At 31.5% G+C, this 17,249-nt stretch overlaps 1 protein-coding gene and 1 pseudogene across 1 annotated transcript in view; both read right to left on the minus strand.

Annotated features, from left to right (window-relative positions):
* The window catches only part of LOC136974089 (probable phospholipid-transporting ATPase IA), a 166,618-nt gene that overhangs the window by 84,142 nt on the left and 65,227 nt on the right, over positions 1–17,249 (minus strand). Inside the window, 3 exon segments of the mRNA XM_067268884.1 lie at positions 8,959–9,028; positions 15,619–15,733; positions 16,528–16,573. Coding sequence (XP_067124985.1) covers positions 8,959–9,028; positions 15,619–15,733; positions 16,528–16,573 — 231 coding nt within the window.
* LOC136974117 (protein GVQW3-like) lies at positions 6,495–7,548 on the minus strand (annotated as a pseudogene).

Below are 17,249 nucleotides of genomic sequence, written 5' to 3' on the forward strand. Positions count from 1 at the left end.
GTAGTATGGCTCGTGGATATCTACTAATTTGTGTTTCTTTACAAGTTCTTGGTGTATTATATTTGCTACCTGATTATGTCTGTGTAAATAATCTGTCTGTGCCAAGAGCTTGCAACCAGAAGTGATGTGTTGTATAGTTTCTGGCATGACATGACATTTTCTGCATGTGTCATTTGTGAGTGTTGTATCTTTGAGTATGTGTTTTCTGTAGTTTTTAGTATTTATGACCTGATCCTGTATGGCGATCATGAATTTTTCCGTCTCCCCAAAGAGGCATCCCCGTGCTAACCAGCTGTTTGACGCAGTTTTGTCAACAAAATCCTGGGCCAGATCATAAGGATGCCTGCCATAGAGTGCCTTTCGAGCCCACGATTACTTAATGGTGTCTGTGCTTTTTATATGTTGCGTTGTGTCCATATGATGTGAGTGTAAGTTTAATGGTGTGTTATTTGATTCTGCTAGAGTTACTGCTTTATGTAATTGTGATGTTTCTTGCTTTTATAGAAAAACTCTCGCAGTGACTGTATTTGTTTGTAGTGAAGGTTAACTATGTCAATCAGGCCACGTCCTCCATCTTTACGTGGAAGGGTTAATCTTTCTGTGGCAGATTTAGGATGATGTTGTTTATGCTTAGTAAGCGTAGTTCTTGTTTTCCTTTCGAGTTGCTCAAGATCTGTGTGAGTCCAATGTATAACTCCAAAAGAATATGTAAGTACTGGGATGACATATGTGTTTATTGCTTTGACTGTATGTTTTGCATTTAACTGTGTTCTGAGAATAGCATTTAACCTACTTTAGTATTCTTTAATTAATCTTTGCTTTATTTGTGTATGTTCTGTTAGTTTGGCCTGTTGGAATCCTAAATACTTGTAGAACTCGCCCTCTTCCATGGATTCAATAACGTCTCCATTTCCAAGCACAAAATCTTTTTTCTTCAGGATTCCTTTTTCTATGTGAAGTGTTTTGCATTTATCTAAGCCAAATTCCATTTGTATGTCCTTGGTGTATGAATGTGTGATTTGTAGGAGTTGACAAAGTTGTTTTTGTGTGGATGCATAAAGTTTTATGTCATCCATGTACATGAGATGTGACAGTGTAAACTGTGTTGTTTTTTCATGTCTGATATTGAAACCATATTGCGTGTTGTTTAACATGTTCGATAATGGGTTCAGGGCTAAGCAGAACCAGAGAGTACTCAAGGAATCTCCTTGAAAAATTCCTCGCCTAATAAAAATTTGCTTTGTTTGTATGGAAGTGTTACTAACCCTGAGATGTAGTGTTGTTCTCCAGTGCTGCATAGTGTTTTGAAAGAATGCAATGAGTGATGGATGTATTTTGTACATGTGTAGAATATGTAGCAGCCAACTGTGTGGAACACTGTCGAATGCTTTTCTGTAGTCTATATATGCCATGTATATGTTTCTGTGTTGTTTGTGTGCTTGCCGTAGAATGACTGAATCTATGAGTAACTGTTCTTTGCATCCCTTGTGATTTCTACGGCAACCTTCTTGTTGTTCTGTTAGAATGTCGTGTTCTTCAACATGTTTGTATATTTTGTTTGCGATACAGGATGTCAATAATTTGTAGAGTGTTGGAAGACATGTAATTGGTCTATATTGTGTGGGGTCTGTGGTATTGTTGTTTTTAGGTTTCATGTAGGTGATGCCCTGGGTAAAAAAATTTGGCATGTCTTGTGGATTGATGATGATGTGTATTAGATGTTTAGCTAGTTCCTGGTGCAGTGATGTGAACTTTTTGTACCAGAAATTGTGAATGTTGTCTACACCAGGTGTCTTCCAGTTGTGTGTTCTGTTAACAGTGTATTGGAAATCATGTATGTTTATTTCAACACAGGGCATAGTTGGTATGTTGTGCAAGTTTCTGTTCTCCTCCTCGATCCAGCCTGCATCAGCATTGTGCGTGACAGCACTGGACCAAAGAGAAGACCAATATGTTGTGAGTTGTTCTTCTGTTGGTGTGCCACTGTGCTGTGTATCAGTGTTTGCTTTGTTATTAATTTGTCTGTAAAAGAGTTTTTCATTGTTTGTAAATAATTTATTTTGTTGTTTTCGTAGTGTACATGTTTTGTATCGTTTGAGTCTACGTGCTTTGGCAGCAAGTTTTTGCTTTAGTGTATCAATGTATTCTGTAATGTGTGTGTTGTGATGTTCATGTTTTGTATGCGTTTTTATTTTCTTAAAAATGTTTTTGAGCTGTTTTCTTAATTTGGGTGTTATGTTGCTTTTAGTGTATTGTGTCAGCCTGCCTAATTGCTGTCTAATGTCATTTATTTGTATTTCTATTCTTCTCTGCCAGGCAGGCTTGTGATAGTATTGTGTTTTCTGTGTATTTGTCTGTGACTGTACTTTCAGTCCATGGTGTGTCACTACTGTGACTGCCCCAGCATAAACTAATGTATGAATGTCTGCGAGTGTAGAAATTGAATTAATGTAGTGTGGTATTAAGTGAGTGTTTACATAATTTAGTGTTTTTCCTACTTCCTTTGACGTGTTGATTTTTGGTATTCGTGGTCTTTGTGTGGGATCTGTGCCTGTATATTTAGTGAGTGTTTCCTGAAATATAAGTGAGAGTGTATTAACTAAATCCAAGTCTATGTTATCAGCGATGGATGAGGAAGTGTCTGTAGTATCATTAGTGGTAATTGTTGTATGTGTGTTATTATCAATGCTTGTTGCTGGATTATCCTGACAGGTTACATGATCTTCATTAATGTTAGATGTTTCTGTCTGTTGATGTATTTGATCAGCAACCTGTTGTTTGATAAGTTCAAGTGTTGTTTGTGGAATAAGGTTGTTGTGTATAATTGTTCTTTTTTGATCAACAACCCTTTGTTCGGTGACAGTGAGGTGAGGATATTGTTGTGTGAATTTATGGTGTAGTTGTTGTCTGTATGCTGTCATGTTTGTTTCCAGTTTTGTGATCGTGTAATAAGTACGGATGATAAACTCGTTCATTTCTACTGTCCATTTCATCCGTTGGCGTGGTTTTCCAGCCTTTGTGGTCTGTGGATGCATTGCCACAGAAACACCAAGGCTAGGTTGGTTCCTCATATCTGTTGAGGGCATTGCAGTAGCCATGCTTGGGCCAGTGCTGCTTTCGCCACCGGTAACCAAGGGAGACTGTGGCCTATTTTTCGAACGTGAGCCTCTGCCTAACCCACGAACGCGGACCTTGTTAACCCGGGCGACGTCCGAGCCGGTATCACACTTTGATCTAGTTATTACCATAATAAATATCTCCACAGAATGTGGGTGTGGTCACTCTTAGCTTCATTTTTCCCCATAGGCCTTACTGGCATGGGTGTCCCTACCAGGAGCTTGTGCTCCAGCCTGCATTGCCCTATGGATCAGTAAAATTACTGGGCTCTCCCACCACGACCAGGTGGTGACCACGGGAGAGTTATTATTATTATTATTATTATTATTATTTAGATTAAAATACAAAACTATTTTTACAGAAAAAGTTAAACATTCCATTTTACCATATTAAAAATATATAAAATGCTGCTGTTTATTTATTATAAAATGAATAACCTTTGAAAAATCTAAATTACAGAACTTTTTTTACTTTTACATTATCTACATTAGCATTGAAGCATCTGATGATAATGCAGAAAATGAGCTGTATAAAAGATATATATGTAAATCCATTATGTATTCCATTAAGAAATAATGCAAGTCATGTAGATCATTAAGTAGTGTCATTTGAAGGATGAAATATATTGAATGTATTATCATTTATTTCACATAATGATTCTGTAAATAAATGAAAACCATTTGACTGCAGAATTGGTTAATGATTTTCAATGGTTAATCAGTCAACCACAAAAAAGAGAGAATGTGAGAATAAATACAATTGTAAAAGTGAATCAAACTAGGAATGTTAAAATGCAAACTAAAAAGCTAAACACAGTGAAATTTTTTGCCTTATATAAGTTGAAAATTCAAGAAATTAAAAATTTATGAATTATATTTTTGAATTAAAAAATTGAGTAAGTTGTGAAACTAATAAAAAGTATAACTGATCTTTTCAATATTTTCAAACTTATTTTAATGTATTTATTGAAAAAAATTTTCTATTAGTCTATATATATACTGTATATATATATAATCTTATTTTAATTAACAGACATAATTACATCAAGGAGAATAATCATATTATACAGTTTTTATTGAGGAATATTATAATCAAATTTTTCATTACAGTATGATGAGAAATAGCAAAACTTTGTGAAATTTTTTTCTTTCATTTCTCTAACTACAAAGAAAAATACATATTAACTTCTTGCCTTTATTGTTTTCATACAAAGTACGATAAACAAATATAAATAAATAAATAAATGTATATATATTTATTTATTTATATTTGTATATTGTACTGTACATATATATATATACATATACATATATATATATATATGTACAGTACAATATAAAATTTTTATTCATATATCCTATACAGTATACAGTAGAGCATGGATTATCTGAACACCGATCAATCGAAACATCCGTTAACCAAAAGTGTTCCAGTCAAGCTGTGTTGGGATGTGTGTCGTGCTGAATCAAACGTTTTTGATACTAGATTAACTTCTAAAGTATAATTATTTTTGTTTTTATATTTTTCAATTTATTTACTTTGTACAAAATAAAGAAATAATTTTTAACGGAAAAAAATTTCAACATGGGATATATTAATATACTATTCTTGGAATATACTAATTACATGGGATATATTAATATACTATATTAATAATGTATTTTTTCATACATAATCAGTTATCCGAAAAATCGATTTTTCCAAACAACCCCAGTTCCCAATTGATTCGGATAATCAATGCTCTACTGTAATTCTCTCCTAATATTCATTAAACAAATAATAAAAACTATGAAATAAAATCCAACTTTCATTTCACAATACATTGATTTTAAAGAAATGGAAAACAAAACTAATAAATAGGGAAAACAATAATTCAGAAAATTTATTAAAAAATTATACATACGAAAAATTAATGATTACTACTCTAAAATATATAATACAATATTACAGTATATTTAAAACACTAATTCTCCTGAAGAAAACTTTGACATTTGTTTTGTTAAAACTTTATGCTTCAATTTAAAGTACAATTTTTCAAGATCTAGAATGCTTTTGTGATTACAATCACTCATGCTGGGCATATAAAAGAAAGATTTTACTTTCATCAGCAGTTCATAGTCCTTGGAAAAGTTCAGAACAACTTTGATTTGCCATGTTTTTCTTCTCCTCCTTTCCCCTTCACATTCTCAGATACAAGGAGACTCTTGCATAATTCTGTGTAGAATATAAATACATGTGAAATCGGGGGGTGCTGAAAAGGTCGAAACCCCACTCGAATGACACCAATATGTGACTTCGGAGGGGTCCGAAAGAGTCGCAACCCCTCTCGATTGTCACCAATATGTGAAACGGGGAGGTAAGAGGATGTCGTATCTCCCGTTTCCGGTTCACTTGTCAAGGATGGCTGTTTAGTTTTTGATCGTTACGCGTTACGCGAGTGGATAGGAGGGGAGACGGATGGGGTCGACGATAAGGCGAAGCGATATTCGAGACAAAGAGGAGACCATTTAACAATTATAACAAGGTTTATTAATATTTAACAACGGACACAAAGACAAAAAGCTGACTAAAGTCCCTAAGTGACTAAGTTGCGTAGGGTTCGAGAGAGAGCTTACAGTTTTGGTTCATACCTCATTATTAGCTCCTGATATAGTTATCACTTTGATATCCTCGAGGTGTAGATTAGTTTCCGAATAGGCACAGTTTTATAATATCGCGACTGAGCGCGGAGACGTTCGGAGAAGGTCCGAGTCGGTGACGACGAGCGACGATGTTTGTCCGGCAGATGATATGCGACTCCCCCGAGGGGGTGGAAGGAGTGGCTTTTATAAGTTTTTGCCTGGGAAATCAGTCACGTGATCGTAAGCAGATGACGATTTGTGTCATAGGTGTTCCCGGGACTAAAAACATATGACGAGTTCGGACGCTAAGTGTAAACTATCGTGCAAGATGATCTACCTGCATCCGAGGGAATAACGGCTTGTTGACTGTTATTTGGCCGGGTACGCATAGTTTCTCGTCCAGGGCTGTTTTTCGACAGGATGTTTATATTAGGGGAAAATTCCTAACACGAATTATTACAAAAAGTGGATCTGATAAAATCCAGATTTCACATTCATCTCAAACTTGTGGAAAACCAAAATGATAAAAATTGAGACAGTTTTTCCTTCTGATGTCTTTTTATGGATTAATATACTGCTGACAATGTGGCAAAGGGCTGCAGAGAAACTCAATTTTTCAACATTCAGCAGGAAATCCAGATGACATTGAGAAAGCATCAATGTTTTAAACTCATTCATATATTATAAATAATATAATATCACTCAATAAGTCTCCGGTCTAACTAAGAAAAACAATTTTTTTTTAGAAATTCAACTTTATTCATTAACATACTCTCTCTCCTCACGAGTGATACATTCATTCCAACGCTCCTTTAACTTTTCTATGCCTTTTTTGTAGAACGATTTGTCTTTGCTCTCAAAATAGGCTTCAGTTTCAGCAATCACTTCTTCATTTGAGCCAAATTTCTCTCCCTGGAGCATCTTTTTAATGTCTGCAAAAAGCCAGTATTTGCTGGGGGCCAGATCTGGAGAGTACGGCAGGTGAGGAAGCAATTCGAAGTGTAATTCATTCAATTTAACCATCGATTTCATCGACTTGTGACACAGGGCATTGTCTTGGTGGAACAGCACTTTTTTCTTTTGTATGTGAGGGCGTTGTTTTTTTATTTCTACACTCAATTGATCCAATAGTGCCATGTAATATTCACTATTGATAGTGTTACCTTTCTCAAGATAGTCTATGAACAAAATACCATGTGCATCCCAAAATATGGATGCCGTAACCTTGCCCGCTGACTTTTGAGTTTTTGGTCACTTTGGACGAATTTCACCGGCTGCTGTCCACTCAGCTGATGATCTTTTTGATTCAGGTGTGTAATAATAGATCCATGTTTCATCCATTGTCACATACCGATGCAAGAAATCCTTTTCATCTCGCTTGAACAGCTCCAAACAGCGCTCTGAATCGTCGACGCGTTGTTGTTTTTGGTCTGGTGTGAGAAAACGTGGCACCCACTTCAAAATCAACTTACGCATGCTCAAATTTTCATGTAAAATTGTAAAAACACTACCTTCTGATATCTTTAAGGTGTCAGTTATCTCACACAACTTCACTTTATGGTCTTTCAAAACTATTTTGTGGACTTTTTTTTGTGTTTTCCAGAACAACTGCCGATTTTGGACAACCAGAGTGTTCAGCATCATCAATGTTTGTCCGACCACGCTTAAATTCAGCATACCAGTCAATGACAGTTGATTTTCCTGGTGGAGAGTCTCCATAGTGCTTATCAAGCCACTGTTTGACTTCAACAGTATTTTTCCCCATTAAAAAACAATGTTTAATCAGCACACGAAATTCTCTTTTATCCATTGTTTTGAAAATTAAAAAACTGGGGTCACTCAAACCAATGTAACTTGTAAAATAATTGTCAGAATATCACGAAATTTTGACATGTATCATTTGGAGGTTGATACTATCCAGAAATCATATGGGTCTGTCAACAGTGTTGCCAGATCAGTGTCAGACCAGAAACTTATTGAGTGATGTGTTATAATAAATATATATATATTTATTTAAATTTTTGTTTTTCATACAGCTCTAGAACTCCCAAAGCGCTGGATGTCTCTCTATAGATTGCTCAGTTGATCCCATGGTATTACATTGCCATTTTTTCTCCTGCCTTTTGATGTCATGGGGTGATGAAAATTCTAGTTGTATACTAGCTATTCTAGCTCCCTTTTATTAGTTAACGTACCAGTACATTCTAAGTAGCTATTTTATTGAATGCCTGTAATTTTTCTTTTTATCCATTTCTGCCCAATATTTTTTTGTGTGTGTGTATGTGTGTGTGTGTGTGTGTGTGTGTGTGTGTGTGTGTGTATGAATTTATCTTTATTTGTTAATTTTATAGCATTCATTGATGTAAATTTTGTTTGTAATTTTATTAATTAATTTTATATTTGAATTGTATTCAATTCAAACTGATTTGTAGATGTGACATACCATTTGATATTCAAATTTTGTCGTCTGAAGATAACCAATACAACAGGCTGTTAAAAGTACTTGAGATTAATAAAAATTTTTAACATAGAAAGACATGTGCTTCTTCACTTATAACACAGTTGATGTAACTGATATATAAATTTCATACCATCAGATAGATTAAGATACAAATACACCACTCTTTTTTCCAGGGACCTTTTTGTAGATTCTATGTAAAATAAGATCTACAAATGATGAATGGTTCCAGATAGACCAATTTTATATAGGTCCATTTGGAACCTTTCATCATGTACTGAAACTGTTCATTGTTTGGACAGTTCCATTTTTCAAATCAGTATAACACATGACAAAGATCTTATGAAAACATCAAAGATGTTAGTTTTTCTAATGAATTAATCTGGTGCTGGACTAGATCAAGGTATTATATTAGGTATATTTGTAATCTTTGTCCACTTTTAGAAAAATAATTGATTGTAGATTAGGGTTTTCTAGAATAAAATTTAGAATATTTCATAGAATGCAAAATTACACTATAATACAAAAAACTCTGTTTAAATATGAAGAAAAATTTAAACTAATTTGAAGATTCTGGATAAAGAAAAAATAGAATTTAAATTTCTTGAGTGAAATAAACATGAATATTGAGAAATAAGCCAAAACTTCAATAAGCAATAAAATATGTATATGCAGTAATAGTACAATATATTCAGAAAGAATATTTTAATATCCAAAATTAAAAACATACTATTAATATTTAAATAAAGATATTTAATTTACCTGTCTCATTTTTAAATTTGTTTCTCCATCTAAATTTGATGTCTCTATATAACACATTGCATTTGGTTCACTAAAAAACAAAACAAAAAAAATTATCAAATGTTTCAAATAAACATATAACTATTTCTAAATAAAATTAATATTGATGTAACAAAAAAGTATGTCAAATCTTACAAAATATCAGATAATAATAATCATAGATTCAAACACAATTTATCCACATGAAATCTGTTTAATTTCACAAAGTCACAATAATAATGATATATAATATACAAAACCATTTTTAAGAAAACAATCTCTCATTTTTATTATCTTTAATAATAAAAATCATTTCTGCAAATATTCAGTAGTAGAAACTAACACAACAGCACATAAAATTAATGGAGATGTTGCGGCCAAAATTCAAATTTAAACTTGTATGGCAAGCAAAGTACATGTTTGATGTTTAAACTCCAAGTAAAACACGATGCATCACGCGTTCTCATTGCACACTGATTCATGGGATATTGCTGAAAAATAGTGGAAACATTTAAGTACGATGAAAGTTACCAGCAAATGTAAATAAACAAATTAAACTATTTTAAAATATTTAGAAGATGTTTAACAACACTAAATAATTATTTTTGACTTTAATTGGCATTGTCTCCCCTACTGTATGATATAATAGGAAAATTCCAATGTGTTTTGCCTGTTCTCACGACATACCTTTTGTTGAGGGACGTACTGGCTATAAATCCATATGCAAATGAATATCCAAAAACTGCTTGGAAAAATATACATTAATAACTCGATTTTCATCAATTTTTTTCGCGAAAAATTTGTCTCGGTTCTCGTTGGCATGCTCAAGTAACCTCTCTGCTAATTTTGCGAAAACAAAGGGCGACCCATGCGTTTTCCGGCACAGTGTGGCGTTATTTCTCATTACGTGAACATTACCCCATGATGGCCCACTATTTGCCAGCAGTTCCGTTTCCTGAACACTAGGAGTTCAGTTGTGGGTTTGCGCTTTGCCAGGGCAGGCTGGCCACATGAATTTTTCGGGTTTTCTCCACGTCTAACACCTGAATAGGGGCAGTTACTCTTAAATGGACCTCGCGAAAGGCATTATTCCCCAAAATATGACCATCATAAATACATACAACTACTATTACATGACAATTACGTCATACTTTACCACAGGATGATATAGGCTAGAAGCTCATGTCCAACTAGCTTCTACAAGACAAGATATTAACCTGCATGTCTAGCCAAACAATTCCATTGCTTTCATCTTAATGCTAATTATCTTATCTTTAATCTTAATGCTTTTATCTTTATGCTAATTAGTCTTTTTTGTTAATTTCTTATTGCTTTTAGTATTTAACACTATATTAATTCTCTAAAAATCTGTTTTTGGTATGTATTTTGGAGTGTCTAGAAAGAATTAATTGGATTTACATTGATTCATATGGAAATAATTGCCTCGAATTTCATTGGTTTCGGATTTGGCCAATTGTTTTCGGATGGATTATCGACAAAAACCGAGGTATCACTGTATCTAAATATCTACAAACGTTTTACGCTGTTGATAGTAGAAGATGCCATGAAAGAACAAACCTACTTCTACAGTGTTATGATAAACTATTCTGAATACAAATATATAAAAATGATATAGGCACTTCACATCACTTGGAAAAATAATGAATAATTAAATAATTTCTGGACAAAAAACACACCTTTAAAAAATCCAGCAATGAAATTTAATAAATAATAATGTTTTCAATCAGTTTAACTGATGATCTTCAGTTAAATTGGAACATGAAAATAGAATGTAAATACAAAAATTTAAAAATAAACAATAACAAGTATTCTAAAATAAATAACCAAAATTGTAGTTGAAATTAATAAATAAATAACTACAGAAATAAAATAAACAATCAAAAGTAAAAATAGACAAATAACTGTCCCTTAATAAAATTAACTTTCATAAAAAGACCACCATACAATAGACAAACTACCCGCATCTCTATGGTTGATGCAACCAGATTTTTTGTGCGCTTTCAAAAACTCCAATTTATCCAGATATCTCATAGTGTGTATATTAGATTGCGTCTGATGATGGTTGCCTGCTCCCATTGTACTTGTACGTCCTGATGTTGAGAGTAAGCTTATTTATTAAATTTCATTGCCAGATTTTTTAAAAGTGTGTTCTTTTTATTATAATCTATCCAGTTGATACAAAATATATGGATGTAATTTCTGGATTAAAATTGTCTGTTTCTTTACAATGTTATTCACAAATGCTTAAATAATCATTATTTTAATAAAATATGTCATAAATTTTAAACATCTGCATTTTTTTGTGTTAAGCCAAACTTCTACTTGCTATGCTCAACATTCCAAACACCATTGTCAAACTTCTAGGATTACAAAATGGTAGCACTTGACACTCACGTTTTAGAAATGAAAACTTTGGCCACAACCTCTCTATTAAGTTATTATATTAATTGATTTATTATTAAATTAGCCTGAATATACCTGATAAATAAATCCAATAGATCATTTGGCAGTACTAACTGAATTGGATTGTTGTAAATGTTATTTTAATTTAACAACATATGAAACAAAAATTTTTGATTGCATATTTTAAATTGTTATTTACATCTTTGTATTATATATTAATTATTATGTTGTGTCAGAATACATATAGGGGTCTAGCAATCTATAATCCTAATTAAATATTTGCAGCAGGATAATATATCTCACAGCATTTCATACATCAATATTATAATATTAAAAAACCTAAAGATATTGAAAACACAATAATGTCCCTGATCAGTTGTTTTAAATAAGAAAAAATTATGTGAGATCCAGAATTTTCATAGATAAAATTTTTGATCATTTTCCCTTTTTATTGCCTAAAGAATTTGAAAAACAAAGAAACAACATCGCTGGGAAATTTTTATAATCCTCCTTTTTGAATGTAAACATTCACCCATCCAGTCACTTGTTCCCATATTGCAAGACAAAGTTTACAGTTAACGTCTGATTTCGTCACTTTTAGTCCTGGAAACTCCTTTAACCTCCACAACTGCTCCAATAACCTTTAATCTCCTGCAATAATTGATCACATGATGTATTTTTCCACCACGAAGCTATAAAAGCTACTTCTTCCCTCCCCTCAGGGGAGTTTCTCACAAACTGCCAGTCTAACGACATAAGAACTAAAAGGGGAGTCTACAAACCACCGCATCTCCAAGCCACATATTACTAACAGCAATCTGTTTCTCAGTTGCAATTTTTATACCATTGCGCAAACTTTGAATACCTTTGTGCCATTAAACAGGGATGAATTCAAACCTCTGTGGAATCTTCAAAGAGGTATGACAACCATTAATGTAAACTCTCTCTCAGCCCCCCTTACATGTATTAGAAAGCTAGAGAAACAAGACGAGAAATTCTTGATGTTAGAGTTTGTAAGTGTCAATTTTGTTATCCAATAAATCTTTGTTTCATTGTTAATGGTGTCATTTACTCATATATTGCCTACACCTTACTGAAGACCTCTCTCATCCTCCTCCACTTGACTTGAGAAAATTAATCCCAACCCCTCCATCATTGATGATGGAAGAGTTGGGATCATTGAACACAGCCATCCTCAGACTAGTGGGCAGGTCTCACTGACCTGTTTGCTGACAAAAAGAGGTAGGTACAACCTCATCCTACCTCCCTGGATACCCACAATTAAATTACAAAATTTTAACTGTTGTATTTTTCAATCAATCAAAGCCCAAAGTCCAAATAAAGGAGAAAATAAAATTATCTTTTAGTATATTATGAAACATAAATTTTAACATTTTTTTTTTTTCATAGAGGTAAGAAACTAAGGAAGAAATGCTTATAATAAACCATTATTTAAAAAATACTTATATAAGCAGTGCAATTTTTCTATAAAAATGTTAAATTGATACTTTTATTTAGAACCTGATTTTCCAAAATGATGAGTAGACCTGCCTAGTTTGACAAATTGTTTTAAACCACCAAACAGTTTTTCTTGTAAAGATTCTTACAGATATATAAATATAATTTTAGTTAAAAAATTCTTTTTTTTTTAATGGTATAAAGACATAATATAACCTAAATAGGTAGCAAAATATTTATAGTCTGGGGCAGCATTTCTGAAACTTTGTGCTCACCCAATCCAATATATTTGTTTATTTGTTTTAATGGTTCTGTAACTCAAATGTTTATACTATAAAAGTTTTAAAAACTTGGTAAACTGGAGTCACTGTATATTATATAATAAAATAAAATTAAGCATTATTAATTATAACTTGTGTGTATGTGAAATGTAACATTGAGAATATGTCTATTAAGAATTCAGGCCAATTTTTGATTTTTAAGAAATAACTTACTTCAATTTCAACTTTTAATGTCTTTTATAACAGGTGTTTTAATGCACTTTAAAACACTTGTAAAAATTATAAAACTTTATTACTTTCTGACTGTGCTACATACAATAGTAACTGACTAATCCTTTATTCAATGTGGTATTATATGATTCATAACAGAATATTCTAGAATCTGCTATCATTCTTATTTCCATTTTAAAATATATTTATACTTCATTTTAGTTAATTTCTTAAAAGAGTCAGAAAATATTTTCCTGTTCAAAGTATTTTTTTGATTATCGTAATTTGGGGTAAATAAAAATGCCTCTATCTAAATGATTATGTAACTTCAATAATGTTAATGATGTGACCCCATAAGTTATCTTAAAAAGTTAGTTTTATCCAAGTTATCAATTTTAGTAGGTGACATAATACGTAATCAAATTCATCATTTTTTCTTCAAATTCTTATTTTTTTACCTGATGTTTCTTTTTATTCCTACCAAGGAATGAAAAAAAAAACAGTAACTTTTACAAATAACATAAACATTAAAGTTATGTTTATGTCTGTTTTACAACTAGAAGGGTGAAATATAATGTTTTTTGCAAAGAAAAAGTTATTGAATACTTATATTATGCCAGTTATAGAACTTATACAGAAAAAAAAAAGCTTTTAAAAAATATTCAAGTAATTGAAGTCATAAGGAAAACTTATTATATTTTTCAAACATGATGAAGAACTTGTAATGGATACAAAGTTTTCTATCAACATCCTCAGATGTGAATTAAGATTCCTCAAACATCCTTAAAAATCTCATCTGTGATGATGAGATTTTTGGAGAGAGCAACACATAACCACTATTTTCAAGTTTGACAGACTTTGGCAACATAGAGTCTATTAGAATCCTCTCTCTTTCATATTCCTTCACTACAAAGAAGTCACCAAATTTTAATTGAAGTGTCCTCACTTAAACTAACCAATATGAAAGCATACAAATAGACCTATTTAGTTACTTCAAAGTTAATTCTTCTTCAAATTTTTAGCCACTGGTATTCATGGGATGAAACAGTCATTTTTGATGTGTTTCTATTCACCCAGAAACTCATTACTACTTCTTTACACCAGTGATCCGGGGGAAACCCTTGGACTGCTGGTGTAATGTGCTAAAGCAGTATTGATGTTTCCTCTTAGTACATCATATTTGTGATCCTTTAGTCTGGCTTGCAGCAATCTGTACATTGACCCTATGTAAGATAGTATTTTGTCAAACCTATCATCATGTAGAGGAATATGGTAAAATCCCAGGAGCCATAGCGTCCTCAGTGCCATCCTTCACATTAGTCAGAAAGTGGAAAATGCTGGGTTTTCTTCTGTACGTAACGAGTACCCTGTTTTCCCCCTGTTGGGAACAGGCCAAGCTAATACACAAGGTCTTCAACCAGCAAAATATTATAATTTTAGAGGCAGTTGAGATCTACAAGGCAAGCAGGAGTGGAACCTACATCAACATGAATGTCATTCATATATCAAATGCATGGAAATACTATCTAGACTCATAATATACATCACACACGATACATCACAGCCATTTTCAATTTTTTTTAAATTTAGAAGGCAGCTATGTTCTATTTATAGAACAGTTTTTTCCATTTTATATTTCCTGAAGACGGCCGATAAAATTAGTAACCAAAAACGTTCAAACTTTGAACTTTGAAATTATTTGCTGGAAAGTTTGAATTTAGGTGTTATTTTTGAAAAAAAGTAATTTGTAAGCTTAAAATGGATTCTTATTAACCATATATTATTAAAAATGCATTAATAGATAAAATACAGAACTGGGAATGGTTATTTGTGGTTTAGCCTAGTGACAAGTAAATTCAACTTAAGTCACCTCTCCTGGAACCAATTATTGGTGTAAGATGAGGTATACCTGTAATAGTTTTATTTAACTACTTTATAACTTATACTTTATACTTACGAAACATTTTGACAAAATTCCAAAATACAATATAAACAATATATTAAGTGAAACTTTTATCATCAGAAAAAAGACAAATTCAAAGTTTTTTTTTAATAAAAATTTAGTTTTTAAAAATAAATCAGCTTAATGAAACAATAGAGGAAATCTAACATGGATTCTTAAAATAGAGAGGGGAAAATCAAACAACTGGGAAAATGTAAATATTTCTTGCTCATATTTCAGTAATAGTTTTAACAACACAACATTTATTATATATTAATTACTTAAATATTTCAAATTTTGTAGTGTATTATAAAATAAGAAACTTACCTCGAAGATAATAATACTAAATCTGCTGGAAAAAACTGGCCATTTGTAACTTTAATAATATCTCCTATTGCAACTTTTGCCCATCTGATCAAACTCCATTGACCATTTCTTAATGCTACAATATAAAAATTATGTATAAAAAACTTATATTTTTACATTAAATCTGAATTGTAAAAATACATTTCAATCTAAATAAGTATACTAAAATAATAAAAAATATTTACAAGTACTTCCTTCCAATAAAAATATTTCATTTAAGAATACACTACTAGAAACTTTATGACTCTCTTGCTAACAGATAAAATTCTACAGTTTGTTTTATACTCATAAACTGAGAACGTTTTATTTTTGTTTCTACCAAAAATGATTTTTAATTCTCTAGAAATCATCTTGGAAACCTTTGTTCTTTTTATAATCAATTTGTGTAAACTAATTTTAACGTAAACCTACTATGATCTATGAATGGCTGCTTCCCATCAAGTCAGAAACATATACGGAGAAGCTGATATCACAGGCGTGCCCCTGTAAAGTTGGCTATCCAGAGGAAAAGATGCCATTTAGAAACCAACTTTGACACATTGAAAAAAATTGAAAAAGCACTTTTTCACTTCAAATGAATAATATTTATCAATAATAATATAAATTGGTCTTTCGTAAATCGAATTTATATATTAAAACAGTCATGAAGGGATTAATGTCATTCATAATAACTAAAGAATAGTTGCATATCAGACAGATATATGTTGTTATTCACTATTATTAAGAACAGTACACTGCTGATTCATCAATGGAAGTTTAACTATTCTTCATATTTTAGTTCACATATACAAAAAATAAAGAAAATTTTATGCATATACTTTAAATTTATTTTTCATGTGAAAACACAAAAAATGAGGTTTAAAATCATACCTAATACTTTACTTTTGTTCACAGCATCATCTGCACGATGTCTTTTCTAAAAATACAAGTTAGAATAAATGATATTTATTATTTTTGAAATGATATTTTATAGGTTTATAAGTAATTTTAGAAAATTACAGTATTATATAATCACACTTAATTTCTTAATATATGTAAGTAATTACTATATAAAAGCATTAAAACTTAAGTCAGTTTTATCAAATTAAAATGCAATAATTTTCCAAAAAGGTGTTTAGGTCACAATGACATAATTTTGAATGATCCTCAATAAACAATGTTGCACTAGAATTGAGATTGCTATAGCTAATCCTGGTGGCCCATTAATATTGTATTGGAAGTAAGTTTTCTGACAATTAAATGTCAAAAAAAAAAACCACTTTTTACAAATTTCATTTTACAAATGAGTGAACTTAATAACAACTTTGCAATGAAGAAATTTGCACAGCTAGATTATATACTAAATAAAATGTCATTATGCATTCCAATTCTTATTAATTTTTGTGATCTCCCTCTGCCATAAATATATGCTATTGCTTTGACACTTTTTTTCTCCCTATAAAATAATAAAAACACAAAAATATTAATATTAAATACTATTATTCTGTATGTGTCATTATTTTTTTATTCTACAAAATAAAACAGTGTGACACTTTTTGTAAAAATTTTAGAACTTTTCTCATTATAAAAATAGAAAATGCACAGTCTGTGAA

The sequence above is a fragment of the Centruroides vittatus genome, unplaced genomic scaffold (genome assembly GCF_030686945.1).
Source record: "Centruroides vittatus isolate TY-2023 unplaced genomic scaffold, ASM3068694v2 contig_341, whole genome shotgun sequence".
Taxonomy (NCBI): Eukaryota; Metazoa; Arthropoda; class Arachnida; order Scorpiones; family Buthidae; genus Centruroides; species Centruroides vittatus.